Source organism: Leucoraja erinacea, chromosome 3 (assembly GCF_028641065.1).
Source record: "Leucoraja erinacea ecotype New England chromosome 3, Leri_hhj_1, whole genome shotgun sequence".
Lineage (NCBI taxonomy): Eukaryota > Metazoa > Chordata > Chondrichthyes > Rajiformes > Rajidae > Leucoraja > Leucoraja erinaceus.
In genome coordinates, this window is record NC_073379.1 from 83,423,766 (window position 1) to 83,438,967 (window position 15,202).

General features: G+C 45.2%; 1 protein-coding gene across 8 annotated transcripts in view; it reads right to left on the reverse strand.

The window, feature by feature from the left end:
• Window positions 1-291: 291 nt before the first annotated feature.
• The window catches only part of znf608 (zinc finger protein 608), a 99,379-nt gene continuing 84,468 nt past the window's right edge, over window positions 292-15,202 (reverse strand). For 6 of the 8 annotated variants that reach the window (XM_055633103.1, XM_055633106.1, XM_055633104.1 and 3 more), the window contains 7 exons: window positions 12,548-15,038; window positions 8,449-8,866; window positions 6,790-6,962; window positions 5,724-5,825; window positions 4,372-4,531; window positions 1,467-1,548; window positions 292-1,206 (listed from right to left, as the gene is read on the reverse strand). In XM_055633103.1, coding sequence (XP_055489078.1) covers window positions 1,200-1,206; window positions 1,467-1,548; window positions 4,372-4,531; window positions 5,724-5,825; window positions 6,790-6,962; window positions 8,449-8,866; window positions 12,548-15,038 — 3,433 coding nt within the window. In that variant the 3' untranslated portion in view covers window positions 292-1,199. The remainder of the gene's footprint in view (window positions 1,207-1,466; window positions 1,549-4,371; window positions 4,532-5,723; window positions 5,826-6,789; window positions 6,963-8,448; window positions 8,867-12,547; window positions 15,039-15,202) is intronic. The other 2 variants (XM_055633105.1, XR_008723228.1) reach the window with 2 other exon arrangements.

Here is a 15,202-nt window from a genome sequence, read left to right on the forward strand (position 1 = left end):
CGTTCCCACTACTGGAAATATCCTCTTCACATTCACTTTATCTAGGCCTTTCATTATTTGTTATTCCCTGAGGAAGTCGGGTTATGGGCATTTTAAAGAAAGGCCACAAAGTGTGAACTTGAACTGAACGACTATTGATTTACTCCTGCTACAGATGCAGCCACATAACAAATTGCATGCTGCTGCTTTATACACACCCAAATCCAACGAGCTCATTCCCTATCAATGCCGAAAAAAGCAAGTGTTGTTGTTACGTTGAAATGTTCGTAAGAAAAGACTCAACCACACAAATACCAAAAACATTTTTTTTTATTCTGATTGCCGAATTATTTAAGGCAAGTATAAAAAATGAAAGCATTCAATATACACTTTACATAAAATAAACTAGATTACAGCATAAAATAAGTAACCAGGTAACTGCGCAAGTTCTTCCTAAATCTGGATAATTGTAAACATTTAAAACTGCCAAACTAGTTCAAGTAATAAACAATCACAGATGTCTTCTTGTATGGGTGGGTGGAAGGGGTTATGTAGGCTATGGGATAATCAGCCATTCAATATCATAAAGACATTTTATATTCACAGATGCTCATTATTTTCCATTTCAAACCTGTACATTATATACACAATCTAATGACCCTCAGAGCCCTCTGCTTGTATAATCTTCACAATAAACAACAATGCAGTGGACATGTGAATACAGTTAGCACACAGATGCATTTAAATAGTGTTTTCAAGGAGCCACCAAGTACACGTATACACTGTACCAAAGTGTCACTGTCACAGTTAGCTTCTCCGAGGGTCTACAGAATCTGTCAAAATGCCATACACGGTCAAGGAAACACCTACCCAGAACAGTATGCTCTATAAAATCAAGCAATTGTTGTCTTTCATTGATAACACTTTCAGGAAACAGAAACGTACTGTGACAATTGCCAACAATAACTGACCCTGCCGTTATGAGCCTGGTTACCAATACAAAAGAAAAACAAAAGGTAAAGAATATATTTAAACAAAAGTTTAATTACAGCAACATTTGTAACTCAGTTATAAAATTTGCAATTTACAAATATGAAATGACTGGTTTTGCCTGACATCAAGGCATTTGAATTCAACACCATGGAACTGATGTCTGTATAAACCTCTTCTTCATGTGATCCAGTCACATGAGTATAATTCAATGTACACTCACAATGCCATCACTCCCTGGAAAAGACCAAGACAAATGGTTAGAAGGCAATACAAACAGTGCAGTAGTCCCTTTAGGGAGCAGTGACTAACCAGCGGTAGAATTAGTTATGCACATTTTAGGTACTAAAGCCGGTGTCTGTTATCCTATCTGAATATGTAATAGCACAAAATTATTTTGAGAATATGTTATGGAAGCACAGATCCACCACCAGTTTTCGGCAACTGGTGGTCTGGCACCTCCTTTAATCGGAACAAAGGCTCAGTCTATGCCTCACCTTCTCTGTGCTGGGAAAATGGCAGATGCAGAAGCTTGCGCAGCCACCTGCTGACCAGCAACAATGGCAGCAGATGTCAGCCCTGCAAAACAATGAAAGAGATTTTAAAACTAGTGGAGTGTAGAGTCAAACACATGGAAATAGGCCCTTCAGCCCAATTCGTCCAAGCCACCAAAGTTAGTCCTCTATGCTTGATATCCTACGCCTATCCTATCCATCTACCTATCCAAGTACCTCCTCTGTCAGCTCGTTCCATTTACCCACCACCCACAAAGCGAAGAAGTTGCCCCTCAGGTTCCTATCCTTCCACTCTCTGTCCTCTGGTGTTTTGATCTCCCTACCCAGGGGTAAAATACTCTGTCCATTCACCCTATTTATTCCCCTCATGATCTTATACACCATTATACGATCACCTCCTGCGCTTCAAGGAATAATGTCCTAGCCTGCCCAGCCTCTGTCAAGGACATTAGGTCCTTGAATCCTGGCAATATCCTCGTAAATGTAGCCAACGTATCTCAGGAGTGATGACAATTGCGACTTAAAAAGCATGAAAAATGCAACCCGGCTGTGGATTTTCTCAATCAAGTATATTTAATTTCACCTTCTGAACAAAATGAATGGAGGTAGCATAATGATTGTATTATCGGGAATTCCAAAAGGTACTTTTTTCATGTATACATCCAGAACAGATCCACCCTGAATCTCCATGGACTGAAAGCCACTGACTCTGTCTGGATTTTTATGGTGTGTGCTCTTGCCAAACTTAGCTTCAAATGGAGGCTTTGAATCAAGCACATTCTACAAGATTTAAAATCACTTTTTTCTAAGTCAAATTAGTCCAAAGTTAAATGGTCACTTATGTTTTATATTGTACAAAATCATGAGAGGAATAGATCGGGTGAACACACAGTCTTTTGCCCAGAGTAGGGGAATCGAGAACCAGATGGCATAGGTTTAAGGTGAGGGGGGGGGGGGGGGGGGGTTAGATTAGATTTAATGGGAACCTGAGAATATTTTTATACAAAGGGTGGTTGGTGTATTGAACAAGCTGCTGGAGGAGGTAGTTTAGGCAGGTACGATCTCAATGTTTAAGAAATATTTAGACAGGTACATGGATAGAATAGGTTTAGAGGGACGTGGTCCAAAAGTAGGCAGGTGGAACTAGTGTAGATGGGGCATGGTGGTTGGTGTGAGCAATTTGGGCTGAAGGGCCTGTTTCCATGCTGTATGACTCCGTGACACATTATGACTCTATTATCTTGCCAATTTCTCCCCTCTCCCTTTTCCTTTGGCACTGGTTTCTTTCTGGAGCAGTTTACCATGTATACTCATCATTCTTAATAACTAGCTCAGATGCACACTATTAACACTTTTGACGCGCCAGCCAGCAGCCTATTTTACAATCCAGGGCTTAGCAGGGGACATTTTTCATTACATGGATATAGTTCCAGCTGAGATTGTTGGAGGGGGTTCAAGATTGGTTTCCCCATTCATAAACCAGGGGATTTGAGACAATTCTAGCATGCAAGTGGGACCATATCTAGATGGCTCAACCACACACTAAGGTAATGAACCAATCCATCAGGGTTATTTTAACCCACTAGTTTGGCTTACAATAATTTAAAAACAATCAAAAACCCAAAAGGTTATATACCATGAACAAAACTAACATCTGCCACAAGCCCCAAGTCAAAATCATACTTGCTGCACTAATAGATCATGTCATAGGAGCAGAATTAGGCCATTCGGTCCATCGAGTCTACTCTGCCATTCTATCATGGCTGATCTATTTTTCCCTCTCAATCCCATTCTCCTGCCTTCTCCCCGTAACCTCGTAATAAGGATGTACAGGTTACTAATCAAGAACCTATTAATCCCGCTTTAAAAATATCCAATGACTTGGCCTCCACTGCTGTTTGTGATATTGAATTCCACAGATTCACCACCGTCGAGCTGAAGAAATTCCTGCTCATCTCCATTCTCAAGGTACATCATTTTATTCTGATGCTGTGCCCTCTGGTTCTAGACTCTCTTACTCTGGCTCTGTGCCATACAAGAGGAGAACTGGGATTGAAAACCAAGTGCATTAAAGAGCTAAACCTCATACTGCAATAACTCATGCACGGACTCCCTTAGGTTGCACTAAGGACTTTGGGCTGTTGCAAGTAAGAATGTCATTGCTCCTTTGTGGTACATATGACAATTAAACACTCTAGGTTCATCTTATACAGAAGGTCTGAACAAACATCTTAAGAAACACATAGAAATAAGGTAAAATAATTCATAACTGGACACCAGAAGAAAGTGAAGAAAACAAACTGGAAATCGAAAATAAATACAGAAAGTGTTGGCAACAGCTTATGAAGAGTCATCAATGAAATGCTAATCCTGTTTCTCTCTCCATAGATGCTGCCTGACTTACTAAGTCTATTCAGTATTTTCTGCTTTTATTATAATAGAAAGCAAACATCACCCATTCCTTCTCTGCAGAGATGCTGAGTTACTCATTTGCAGCATTTGGTGTCTATTTTAGGTTACAAAAGCTGAGTTTGTATATCTATTGACAGCATAGGGTAGAAACAAGGAACTGCAGATGCTGGTTTACACAAAGGACAAAAAGCGCTGGAGTAACTCAGTGGGTCAGGCAGAATCTCGGGAGAACATGGATAGGTGACGTTTCGGGTTAGGACACATTTTCAGGCTGATAGTGGGGAGGGAAAGCAAGTTGGAGGCCCCTCTCTCCCAGCTTTCTTCCTCCCTGCACTACAATCATGTTCTCCAGAGATGCTACCTGAACCACTCAGTTACCCTAGCACGCTGTGTCCTTTTCTACCAATAGCATGTTCAACGTATAATAGTTTTTCTCCATCAAAGTTAAAAATTAGGGACTCATTCAGCTGAATACCTTGATATGGGTCATATTGGCCTGGTATTAGTGGGTAGCCCATTCCAACATGGGTGTGATGATGGGTGTGAACATGTCGTTGTGCAAAAGGTGAATGACGTTCCCTTTCCCGGTCTCGGTCAGCTTCCCGCTCACGTTCAGGTGGAGCCTTTTCAGCAGGCTGGAGATGGAAAACATTGCACCAATTACACTCGTCAGAATATCAATGACCATCTCCTAAATATTCAAGAGTGTTTTATTGTCATATGTCCCAGATAGAACAATGAAATTCTTACTTGCAGCGGCACAACAGAATATGTAAACATAGTACACTGTAAACATAATACTAAACGAGAGAGAAAATAAAGTTGTGCGTATATATATATATATACACTGAACTTTTTTTTCCTCTCTCGTTTAGTATATTGTTAACAGTTTACACACACACACACAAACAATAATAGTGCAGTAATAACACCTATAGCCTATGTAGTTCAGAGCTTTTTTGAGGTTGTAGTGTTTAATAGCGGAATGGCTGTTGCCATTGGAAGAAGCTGTTCCTGAACCTGGACGTTAGTTTTCAGGCTCCTGTACCTTCTTCCCGATGACAAGGGTGAAATGAGTGTGTGGCCAGGGTGCTGTGGGTTTCTGATTATGCTAGCTGATTATGCATATTCATGTCATATGCATTAATCAAGGTGCAGAATTTACCTAAACTCTAAACTCGTGCTGTTGCAATCAACTGAGCAAAAGAATCAGACACACTTTATTTTTGAACAGAGCCCACTGAACAAAATTCAAATTTATTTAAATGAAATGATAAAAGAAGGCATACATTTACGAAGCATTTGTTAGTGATTTACTACACATATCCTGGTGGCTCTGTACGCTGTGCTACTGATTCAGGTTTTCTCACTGCTAAAACCTCAAGCAGAAACAATACTTAAAAAACAGCATTTTATGATTCAATTATATGAAAATAAGGCTGGTAAAATCGGCTTTGGTAAAATTGTAAATTGTCCCTTGCTTGTAGTATAGTGCTAGTGTATGTGGTGATCCTGGTTGGCATGGACTCAGAGGGCCGAAGGGCCTGTTTCCGTGCTGTATCTCTAAAGTCACACAAGATGTGTGAACAATATTTGCAGGGTAAAGTACAAAAGCATCATGGTTCTTTGAAAGGGGAAATTATGTTCTTATTGCAGGAGGATTGCTGTGCCTTGATCAATTGGCACGGATTTAACACGTACCCCAATGTTAGGAGTAGGTAATCATGGCCAGACCAATGCCTGCAGTAAAGAGGTGAACCCATGGTTTCACTACTGAGCACCTGTGGAAGAAGTATTTCAGCAGCTCAATGCTAGAAGAACACTCACTGTTAATTGCAGCACACTCTGTAGACTTTGGAAGGTGTTTGAGCAACCAGTCGTCACTTCTGATGGTGCCCAGTCAGTTCTCCTCATGTCAGCAGAGTGTTCCTTGAATAGCAAAAACAAAAGCAACATGCTATTGCAGTGTATTCTGGCCAGGCCTTGCACCAACCCCACCTCTCTTTCCCAGCTTCCTCCCCTCTACTACAATCAGTCTGAAAAAGGGTCCTGACATGGTGTCACCTGTCTATTCCCTGAGCCACTAAGTTCCTCCAGCACTTTGTGTTTTGCTCAAGATTTCAGCACCTTGCGTCTGCAGTGTATTCCTTGTTCTACTGGCCTGCTCAGTGAGATTTTCTGCTCCAATTTACGTCAGCATGGCCCGAAGCATGAATAATACTGATATTTGGTGTGCGTATAATGACAGGGACACATCAGGACCACAAAAGTGAAAAGCACACCGTAGCATCCTCTCAAATTTTATGTCTGCTGTGATTTCACCAAAAAATTATGATGATTCATTCTGAATTCAGTCTGAAGATGGGTCTCGACACAAAACATCACCTGTTTCTTGTCTCCAGAGATGCTGCCTGAGCCGCTGAGTTACTCCAGCATTTTGTGTCTATCTTTGGTGTAAACCAGCACCTGCAGTTTCTTCCTACACAATTCATTCTTTTCTGGGTAAACTTCAAATTGGACCATGTAGCGTGCAAAACATGGGCACTGCTCAATCCGGTTTCTTAGCTTGCGTTCACTACTAATTAGCTTTGGAAAGTGTAGTTTTGGAAAGCACTACAAGACTGAATTAAGAACATGCAACAAAGCCATGTGTTAATAATTTATCATGGCCGGTCCGGATATTATTTAATGTGTTCGCTATGGACGCCCGTATCTGCAAGTTATACGAACGTAGTACAGCATACAAGGCGCATGAAAGTCAGTCGTAAATTACGAGATTTATATCCCATCTTGGTTTATTGCACGTCTGAATTTTTATGATGCAGCAAGCCTTTGGCCTGTGCTATTCCCCATGCTTGAACATTCTTGGCAGGCCTATAGTTATCCTACTCACCCCTGGAGACTTGCTGCGGTACTGATTGGCATGCTGCTGAAGTAAATCCAGTGCCTTGGATTCAGCCGCTGGTTTAGTGCTTACATTGGGACTTGTGCTTGATTTCTCTGTTTCCTCTCGGCTTGACATCTTTCCGTAGACGGGGTAGTGAAACCCTGGAGACAGGTAGGCCCCTGTGGATCGACAAGAGACATAGTTGAGTTTTCTCCAGCTTGGGGAAAATCTAGCTCTCTAACGAGAGCTCTTTTCTCTCCTTCCCAGTTCTGATGAAGGATCTTTGACCCAAAACATGAACTCCGTTGCTTTTCCTACAGATTATGGGCGGCGCAATTCGTACAGCTTCGCAGCACCAGAGGCCCAGGTTCTATCCTGACCTCGGGTGCTGTCTGTGTGGAATTTGCACATTTTTTCAGTAACTGTGTGGATTTTCTCTGGGTGCTGCGTGTTCCTCCCACGTCCCAAAGTCGTGCAAATTTGTAAGTTAATTGTTCTCCATAAATTGCCCCAAATATGCAGGGAGTGAATGGGAAATTGTGATAACGTAGAACTAATGTGAACGGGTGATTGATTGATGGGCCACGTGGACTCCCAAAGTGCGGGTTTGTCAGTTAATTAGCTGCTGTAAATTGCTCCTGGGGTGTAGGGAGAGCACGTGAAAGTGGGATAACATCATACTGGTGATAAATGGTTAGTGTGGGCTCAGTGGATGAAGGGCCTGGTTACATGCTGTACATTAAAAATTAAAAACATTGATATGGCTCGACCTGTCAGTTATTAGTAGCTTTTATTGTTTTTATTATTTTTTTATACTTTTAGAAGTTTTAAAACAAAACTTCTAGCAATGGATAGTCCTGTTTAAGAGTTTGGACTTTAATTAACGACACAGCTTCAACCAACAACCCCGGCAGCGCATTCCAAGCACTCAACACACTTTGTAAAAAAAAAACTTGCCCTGCACATCTCCTTTAAATTTTGTCCTTCTCACCTTAAAGCTATGCCCTGTAGCATTTGATTTTTCCATCCTGGGAAAAAAGATTCTGACTGTCTACCCCATTAATGCCTCTCATCATTTTATGTACTTCAATCAGGTCTCCCCATGTTCCAGATAAAACAATCCAAGTCTGTCCAACCTCTCCCTGTATCTAATATCTCCAGATCTAGCCATTGTTCTAGTAAACCGCCTCTGCACCTTTTACAAAGTCTCCACATCTTTCTTGTAATGGGAGACCACAATTGCATGCAATACTCCATATGTAGCCTAACAAAAGTCCTATAAAACTGCAAAGTGACTTGACCTACTCTATATTCTATCCATCTTATATTCTATACCCCACCAAAAATTGATGTGTATCCCATATGGTTTATTCAATATCTTACTGTGCTGCCACTTTCAGGAATAGTTCGACTGATGTCCCCCTGTTCCTCAATACACCTTTGGGCCTCACCAATCATCGTAAGAGATGATGAGTCTGTCCGACCATTCCCTATAGCTGATATCCCCTAATCCAGACAGCGTAAATGTGGTAAATTATCAATTTTGTCCTTCGTCGCCTGACTCTAGATGTTCAAAAAGCATGCGCTTTAATAACATCAACCAACAATCATCAGAACTTATTTCCTTTATTAAATTGTGATTCCACAAACAACATAATGACCTACCTGGGTAACTGTGCATTAGGACCGGGGACACTGCTCGATATGCTGGGTCATATATCTGTGAATATGGATTGTAAGCGTGCAGATACTGAATGTAAGACTGATGCTGATTCATTGGTGATGAGACAGCAACACGAGCTCCTCGAGAATCCTTTGCAATGACAGGAGTCTTGCGGTCATCACTTTTATTTTTATGTTCCTCCAGTGAAAGAGACTGAGATTCAGCCCTTTTAGCCTCTTTTGGTTCTTCTTTTATATTGGTTATTGTAACAGGAGCATTGATAATGTTTCCCCCTTTGCTGGAGGCCTTAATTGGACTGTCTTCTTTCTGTTTTTTCTCTCGTTCAAAGTCATCTGCTTTTTGTTGTTCCATATATTTAGGTTGGTAAACATAATGATGCCATGCCCTCGTGTCTGGCTCCTGTGTAGAAAGAACATGTCACTTAGATTTCACTTTCCACACCTGATGAAAGCTGTGCAGTCAATCTCTGTACTGCACATTGCACTTGCAAAGATCAGACAACCACGTTTGATGGAGCTGTGCAAAGAATAGATTGATATTTAATCAAAAAGCATTCATGGTTATCGACTATAGGAAAGGAACTTTACACCTCAAAGTGGGACAAATGATCAAGGGGTACTCCACAAATAAATTTGGCAACCTGCTCTGTGCAATCAATGCTCTAGATTGTGTGCTGATAACATTATAAACATTCTGCCGATGTTCTGGAATTGACATAGGGTCCAATTGAAAAAGTTGGGTAGTGGTCTTTTATGCTTAATCAGCTATCAAAACATTTCTGTGCTGCATTTGCTAGAAATTGTTACAGCGGAGTTACACATGGTTTAAAATGATAATTTCAATGATATTTTGATATACTGTCACTACCATATCATATCATCTATCTATATACTTTTAAAACACTGTGTGTGTGCGTGTGTGTGTGTGTGTGTGTGTGTGTGTGTGTGTGTGTGTATGCGCGTGTGTGTCATTTTGCCTGTGAAACGTATCTCCTTGAAAACCAGACGTCGTAACGGGGACATTTTTACATATTTCAGTAGAGATTTTCCTTGTGATTTTAGAAATCCACTCCTCTGTACATTTGGTACATTATTTTCCTGACTTTATTCATTAAAATTGTTGACAAATCTGACCAATTTTTAAAAATCTGACCACTGCCCAGCTGCTAACGTTACAATAATAGTGACATTTTTACATCTTCTGGTAGAAACTTTCCTTATGATTTCCAAAATCCACTCGATAAATTTGGTCAATTATTTCCTCAGATATTTACTAAAATTTATCACCAAACTGACATTTAAAAAAAAATATAACGGTTGCCCAGCTGCTGACCTCACAGTGTCTTTCTTCATGGCCCCGCACAACCCACCCCCCCCACCGCTGCTCCTTCTTCAAAACGCGCAGATTGGCGTTCTGCAGATCCGGAGGTCCAGGCCGCCTGCTCCCTCACGGACGCCCACTGCCTCACAGCCGCCCGCTCTCTCACAGCCGCTCGATCGAGGTGTCGTTCGCTCACAGCCGCTCGCTCGAGGCGTCGCTCACAGCCGCTCGCTCACAGCCGGAGGCCACGGGCTTGCTTCTGAATCCTCTCCATCTTCCCTGCCCGATCGTAGAACATGGCGGCGGCCGTTATCGTCGCGCGAGGCACGCGATGAGAAGGTCATTAAATGGCAGCCATTACTCCCTCAGGGAAACCTGCAATTCCTCCATTGATCGCGGGGACACGGGGAATCGTGACGCGAGAGCTGCTGAGGCTCTCAGTGGATAGGGCAGTTATGGGGTATAAGGATCAAATGAATAAAATTAATATAATATCAAGGGGGGTAGTTTGCGTGTGTGCGGGGGGTAGTTAGTGTGTGCGTGGGGGTGGTTAGGCGCTTCAGAGTTCAGAGTGCTTCCGAGGTCAAGGGTGCTCACGAGCACTCACGAGCTTCCCAAAGGACAAAGGACAGAGGATTTTTATTGTCACATGTACTTATTGGTGTAGTGAAATTTGAGTTGCCATTGCAGCACACCAATAAAATAAAATAAACACAACATTATAACATTTAACATTAAACATAAAAACATCCCCCCACAGCGGGATTAACGTTTCCCGCTGTGAAGGAAGGCAGCAAATTTCAATCCACGTCCTCTTAAGTTCACGCCTATTTGAGGCCTCCGCAGTCGCCGTTACGGCAGCCCGATGTTTCAGGCCCTCTCGTCGGGATGATGGAATTCCGGCGTCGGAAGAACGCTCTCAACAGCTTGGAGTTCAGAAACTTGCTACCGGAGACCGCGGCTCCCGAAGTTCACAGGCCGCGCTGGTCGGCGCTCCAACACTAGCGATCTTGGCGAAAGATCCCAGGCTCCGTGGTGTTTCAAGTTAGCTCCGTTGCGGCTGGAACCTTCGCAGACCACAGCTCCACGATGTAAAAGTCGGCAGTCCCAGCACTCCGGAGCTCCACACGGCAACCCGGGTGAGGCATCGCCCCGCTCTGCGATGGTACCTCATTGCTGCGCCGCTACTGAAGCTGCAGCTCGAAGCTCCGGCAGGTAATTCCGCGCCAATCCAGGTGGTTGGCCGCGAGGAGGGGGCGAAGATGCGGCTCGGAGGAAGGACGCATCCTCGCCCAGGTAGGGACTGGAAAAAAGTTCCCCCCTTCCCCCAACCCCCCACATAAAAAGACTAAAAGGCCTAGAACAAAATTTATAACACACTAAAAATAAAAAAGGGTGAAATATGAACAGCTGCAGGCGAGGCTGCCACGTTCTATGGCGCCACCACTTGAAAGCTTTTCCCGGCTTGCTTTTCAAGACCTTTCTCCTCGCGGCCTGCTGCGCGCTGTTCCACGTGCAGCGAGTGAAGTCACCCCCGTCCCCCATCCCCTCCCTCCCGCTGCTAACCGCTCTTATCCTGCTCCTCGCCCCCGCTCCTATCCTGCTCCTCGCCCCCGCTCCTATCCTGCTCCTCCTCCCCCGCTGCTATCCGCTTTGACTCTGTTTTCCAGAGAGATGCAGAGAATCGGACCCTGTACTAGAGCTCTCTCTCTCTCTCTCTCTCTCTCTCTCTCCAGGCTCTCTCCACTTTTTGCAGCCCTCTCACTCGCCCCGGCCCCCCCCTCCTCTCCCCCCCCCCCCCCCCCCCACCTCTCCACCCCTCCCTTCTCCTCCCCCCCTCTCTACCCTCTCCCCACCTCCCTCCCCCTGAACCCCCTCTTCTATCTCTCCCTCTGCCTCCTACCCCACTCCCCTCCACCCCCTCCCTTCCCCCCTCTCCACTCTCTGCCATCCCTCCATTTCCCCCTCCCTTTCTCCACTCCTCTCTCTCTCTCTCTCTCTCTCTGCCCTCTCCCACTCTCTCTCTCCCCCACTCTCTCCCCTCCCTCCCACCCCTCTCTCTCTCCCCTCCTCTCTCAGATCCTCTCATCTTAAACTTCTGCACTCCAGTTTGAGACTCCCCTGCCCTGGGAAAAACACTCTATATCTTATCTATGCTCCACATTATTTTATAAACCCCTCAACCTTCAGTTGGATGTGAATAAGCCCAGCCTCTCCAATCTCCAGTAATTGCAACCATCCATTCCAGCCAACATAATCGCCTCCAGATATTTATTTAGTTTAGACTTTGGCGATAGTGCGGGAACAGGCCCTTCGGCCCACTGATTCTGTGCCGACCAGTGATCACCCTGTACACTAGCACTACACACTTGGGACAATTTACAATTTTACCAAATCCTATTAACCTACAAACCTCTACATCTTTGGAGTGTGGGAGGAAAGCCCGAAAACCCATGCGGTCACAGGGAGAGTGTACAAACTCTGTACAGACAGCACCCGTAGTCAGACTCTACCACTGTGCTGCCCATTTTCATATGTTCCCTTATCCCACTGTATAGATTTGTTGGGCATATTCTATGATACCGGCTTTCACAAACACCAAGTTATCTCATGAAAATGTTGCTCAGTTTGTATATATTAGACCACAAGTTTCAGCTATGTATACACACTAAATGCTTGGGCAGTGATTAATTTTTTTGACATAAAGAATCAGAAATGATTGCGTTAGCACTTAGCATTGCTGACATTGTCAGCACCCACCTGTTTAAAGCGCAGGGTGGGATCAACTCCTGTCTGTTTCATGGAGTCCATGACAGACTTCATTTCCACTGCTTCTTTGATGAGCTGGTGATTCTCCATTTGTTTGGCTTTAAGCCCATCAGCTGCCAGTTGCTGCTGCATCTGTGATTTCACTGCCTCGTCTGGTTTGTTTGTGATCCCCAGCTTCGAGGAATCTGACAGCAAGAAGGAGTCCTTGCACTTGGTGTTGTTTTTGTTTGGCTCTGGGGTGGAAGGAGCTTTCGAGACCGTGGCGGTGGGGATGTTTTTCTGCTTCAACTCTTCTTTTCCCAGTTCCTTCTGCTGACCTTCCCCTTTTCTTTCATTGTCCCTCCCTATCTGCTGCAGTTTCTGCTCTGCGAACCGCTGCTCTTCGTAGAACTTCTCGTACTGCTGTCTGTAGGAAGGATTTGTCATTATTGACTTCTGGTCAACATAACACAGCCCATATGCATACTGTCCATAATAGAGTGACTGGGCAAGTGCTGGGTGTCTTTGTGTAATGACGGATTGGTGCTGAGCCGGAATATTTACCGCACTCGGCTCATTTTTCTTAACCTCCAAAACGTCCGCCTTATCCTTCTTCTCAGCCTCTTCCTCCGTCTCTTTTTTCACTTTGGTGCGCTGGGACGAAGGAGGGTTTCCTGTTGTCGTGCTACTGACCTGACTGGGGTGCATGTAATTGGGGGAATAGTAAGGCTCGTAACCATGATAAAAAGGTGAATGAGTCTCTTTGCTCTGTGCTGGCTGAGAGGAGGCTGAGGAGTGGGTTTTTACAACAGTCTCCTTGGCAGAAATCGTTTCTGTGGAAGAATTGACCTTTGACCTGACGCCCTCTGACCTGCTGTCAGAGCCCCCGTCGTCAGCAGCATCAGAAATGTCCGAGTAAGCGGGGCTGTTGGTTTTGGTAGCCGGTCCTTCGCCACCATTTTGCGTTAAAACATGCAGCGGCGTCATGGGAGATTGTCCATTCACCAGACCAGTGCATTCCAGCCTGCAGGCACTCCCGATCGAAGGGCTGGGAGCATTGTCGGTGAATGTGTAAACCTTGTCTGCCTCTGCCTTAATGCTGGCCATTCTGCTCTCCTGCGAGTCACACAGACCATTCACCATCACTTCATTCTTATTGAGATGTTCTTTTAAAAAATGTGCCGCCAGCTCTTTTGCGGAAGCCTTTAAATCCTCGGGCTTCCCGAGCTTTGAGTCCATTTTAGGACTTACTGTCTCTTTGCCCTCTTTGTCCTTCAGTTTTCGCTTCTCTTTCTTCTTTTTATCCTTGAGCGAGGACAGGGCTGGGTTTACCGTGCTGGGCTCTCCCATAATGGTAGGCTTTGGTTGAATAGGTTTCAGTGGTGGGCTCTTTGGTGTTGCCTGGACAACAGTTGTAGTGAGAGAGGGCAGCCCTGGTATTGTCCCTGCAGTGGTGGTGAACGTAGCAGTGGGAATAGCAATCAGCTGTGGCGGGGGAGGTGCAGGGGCAATAGGTCTCGTCGTCTTCAACTTCGACAGCGTTTTGTCCACTTTTCCACCGCTGTTCTTTTTGCCTTTCTCCTTCTCGACCACGTTTTTCTTGTCGATCACCCCCTCGACCTCAAGCTTTGGCATTTCCGAAGCTAAGCCGCCGCCGCCATCAGGGACTGAGCAACTTTCCAATGCAGCCGGCATGTTGGAGATCATGGGCAGGTTGCTCAGGTCACTGCTAAGCCCTTTCTTTTTGCTCGTGTTTTTCCCGGATTTAGAGTTCACGACTGGGCTATGTGTGTTGTTGGTGACATCCCGGCGCCCCTTCGGTGTGCCCGGGGTGCTGTTGGAAATGGGTGACGGTGTTGCCTTTACCTGCTCGTAGCCAAGCCCAACGCCGGGAAGCAAAGCGCCGCTTCCAGCTTCTAACGGCTCCACGCCAATCGCCACGCCGTTCAGAGCCTCGTCGCAATCCGACATCTTGTCTTCGATGTCCGGCTCAAATTCCAGTTTATTTTCCGGATCTAGGTGGGCGTGAGCCTGGTGATACCGTAAGCCGTTGATATGCTTGTACTTCTTGCTGCAGTTTGGGTGGGGGCAGTCAATGAGTACTGGGGAAGAGCAGCCCTGGTCCACAAACATAGGCTCGGGCTTCCCCTGCGGTGTGGTGGGAGTGCTCCTGGAGTTGGTGCGCACCCTCTTCCCACACTTGGTGTCCTCGGAACTCGAGTTGAGGTCCAGTTCCGTGGGGGGCTTGTTCTTCCTCTTATTGACGGGCGAGGGGCTGGTTTTCACATCCTCCACGGCGCAGTTCGGGGGAGTCCTGCGGCCGTTGGAGTTCAGGTTGCCGCGCCGGCCTTTCCCATTGGCACCGCCACGGTTCTTGCCTTGCACGCCCCTGAACTCTGCAAGGCCGGCGTCGATCATCGGAGCATTGGCAATGGAGCGCGCCCTCTTCCCCCGGCCCCGGCTAGCTCGCATTTCAAGGTCACTTGTGGGCGATTCACAAAATCTGTGGAATGTAAACATTTTCAAATCAGTATCAGCACGGACTGAGATATATACACACACACACACACACACACACACACGTTAGAATTCAGTCACAAGGAAAGGAAATGGGGAAAGCTGCTTTTGATTGAATTTTAAACAAAACTCAGGCATGCCTGAGGATCC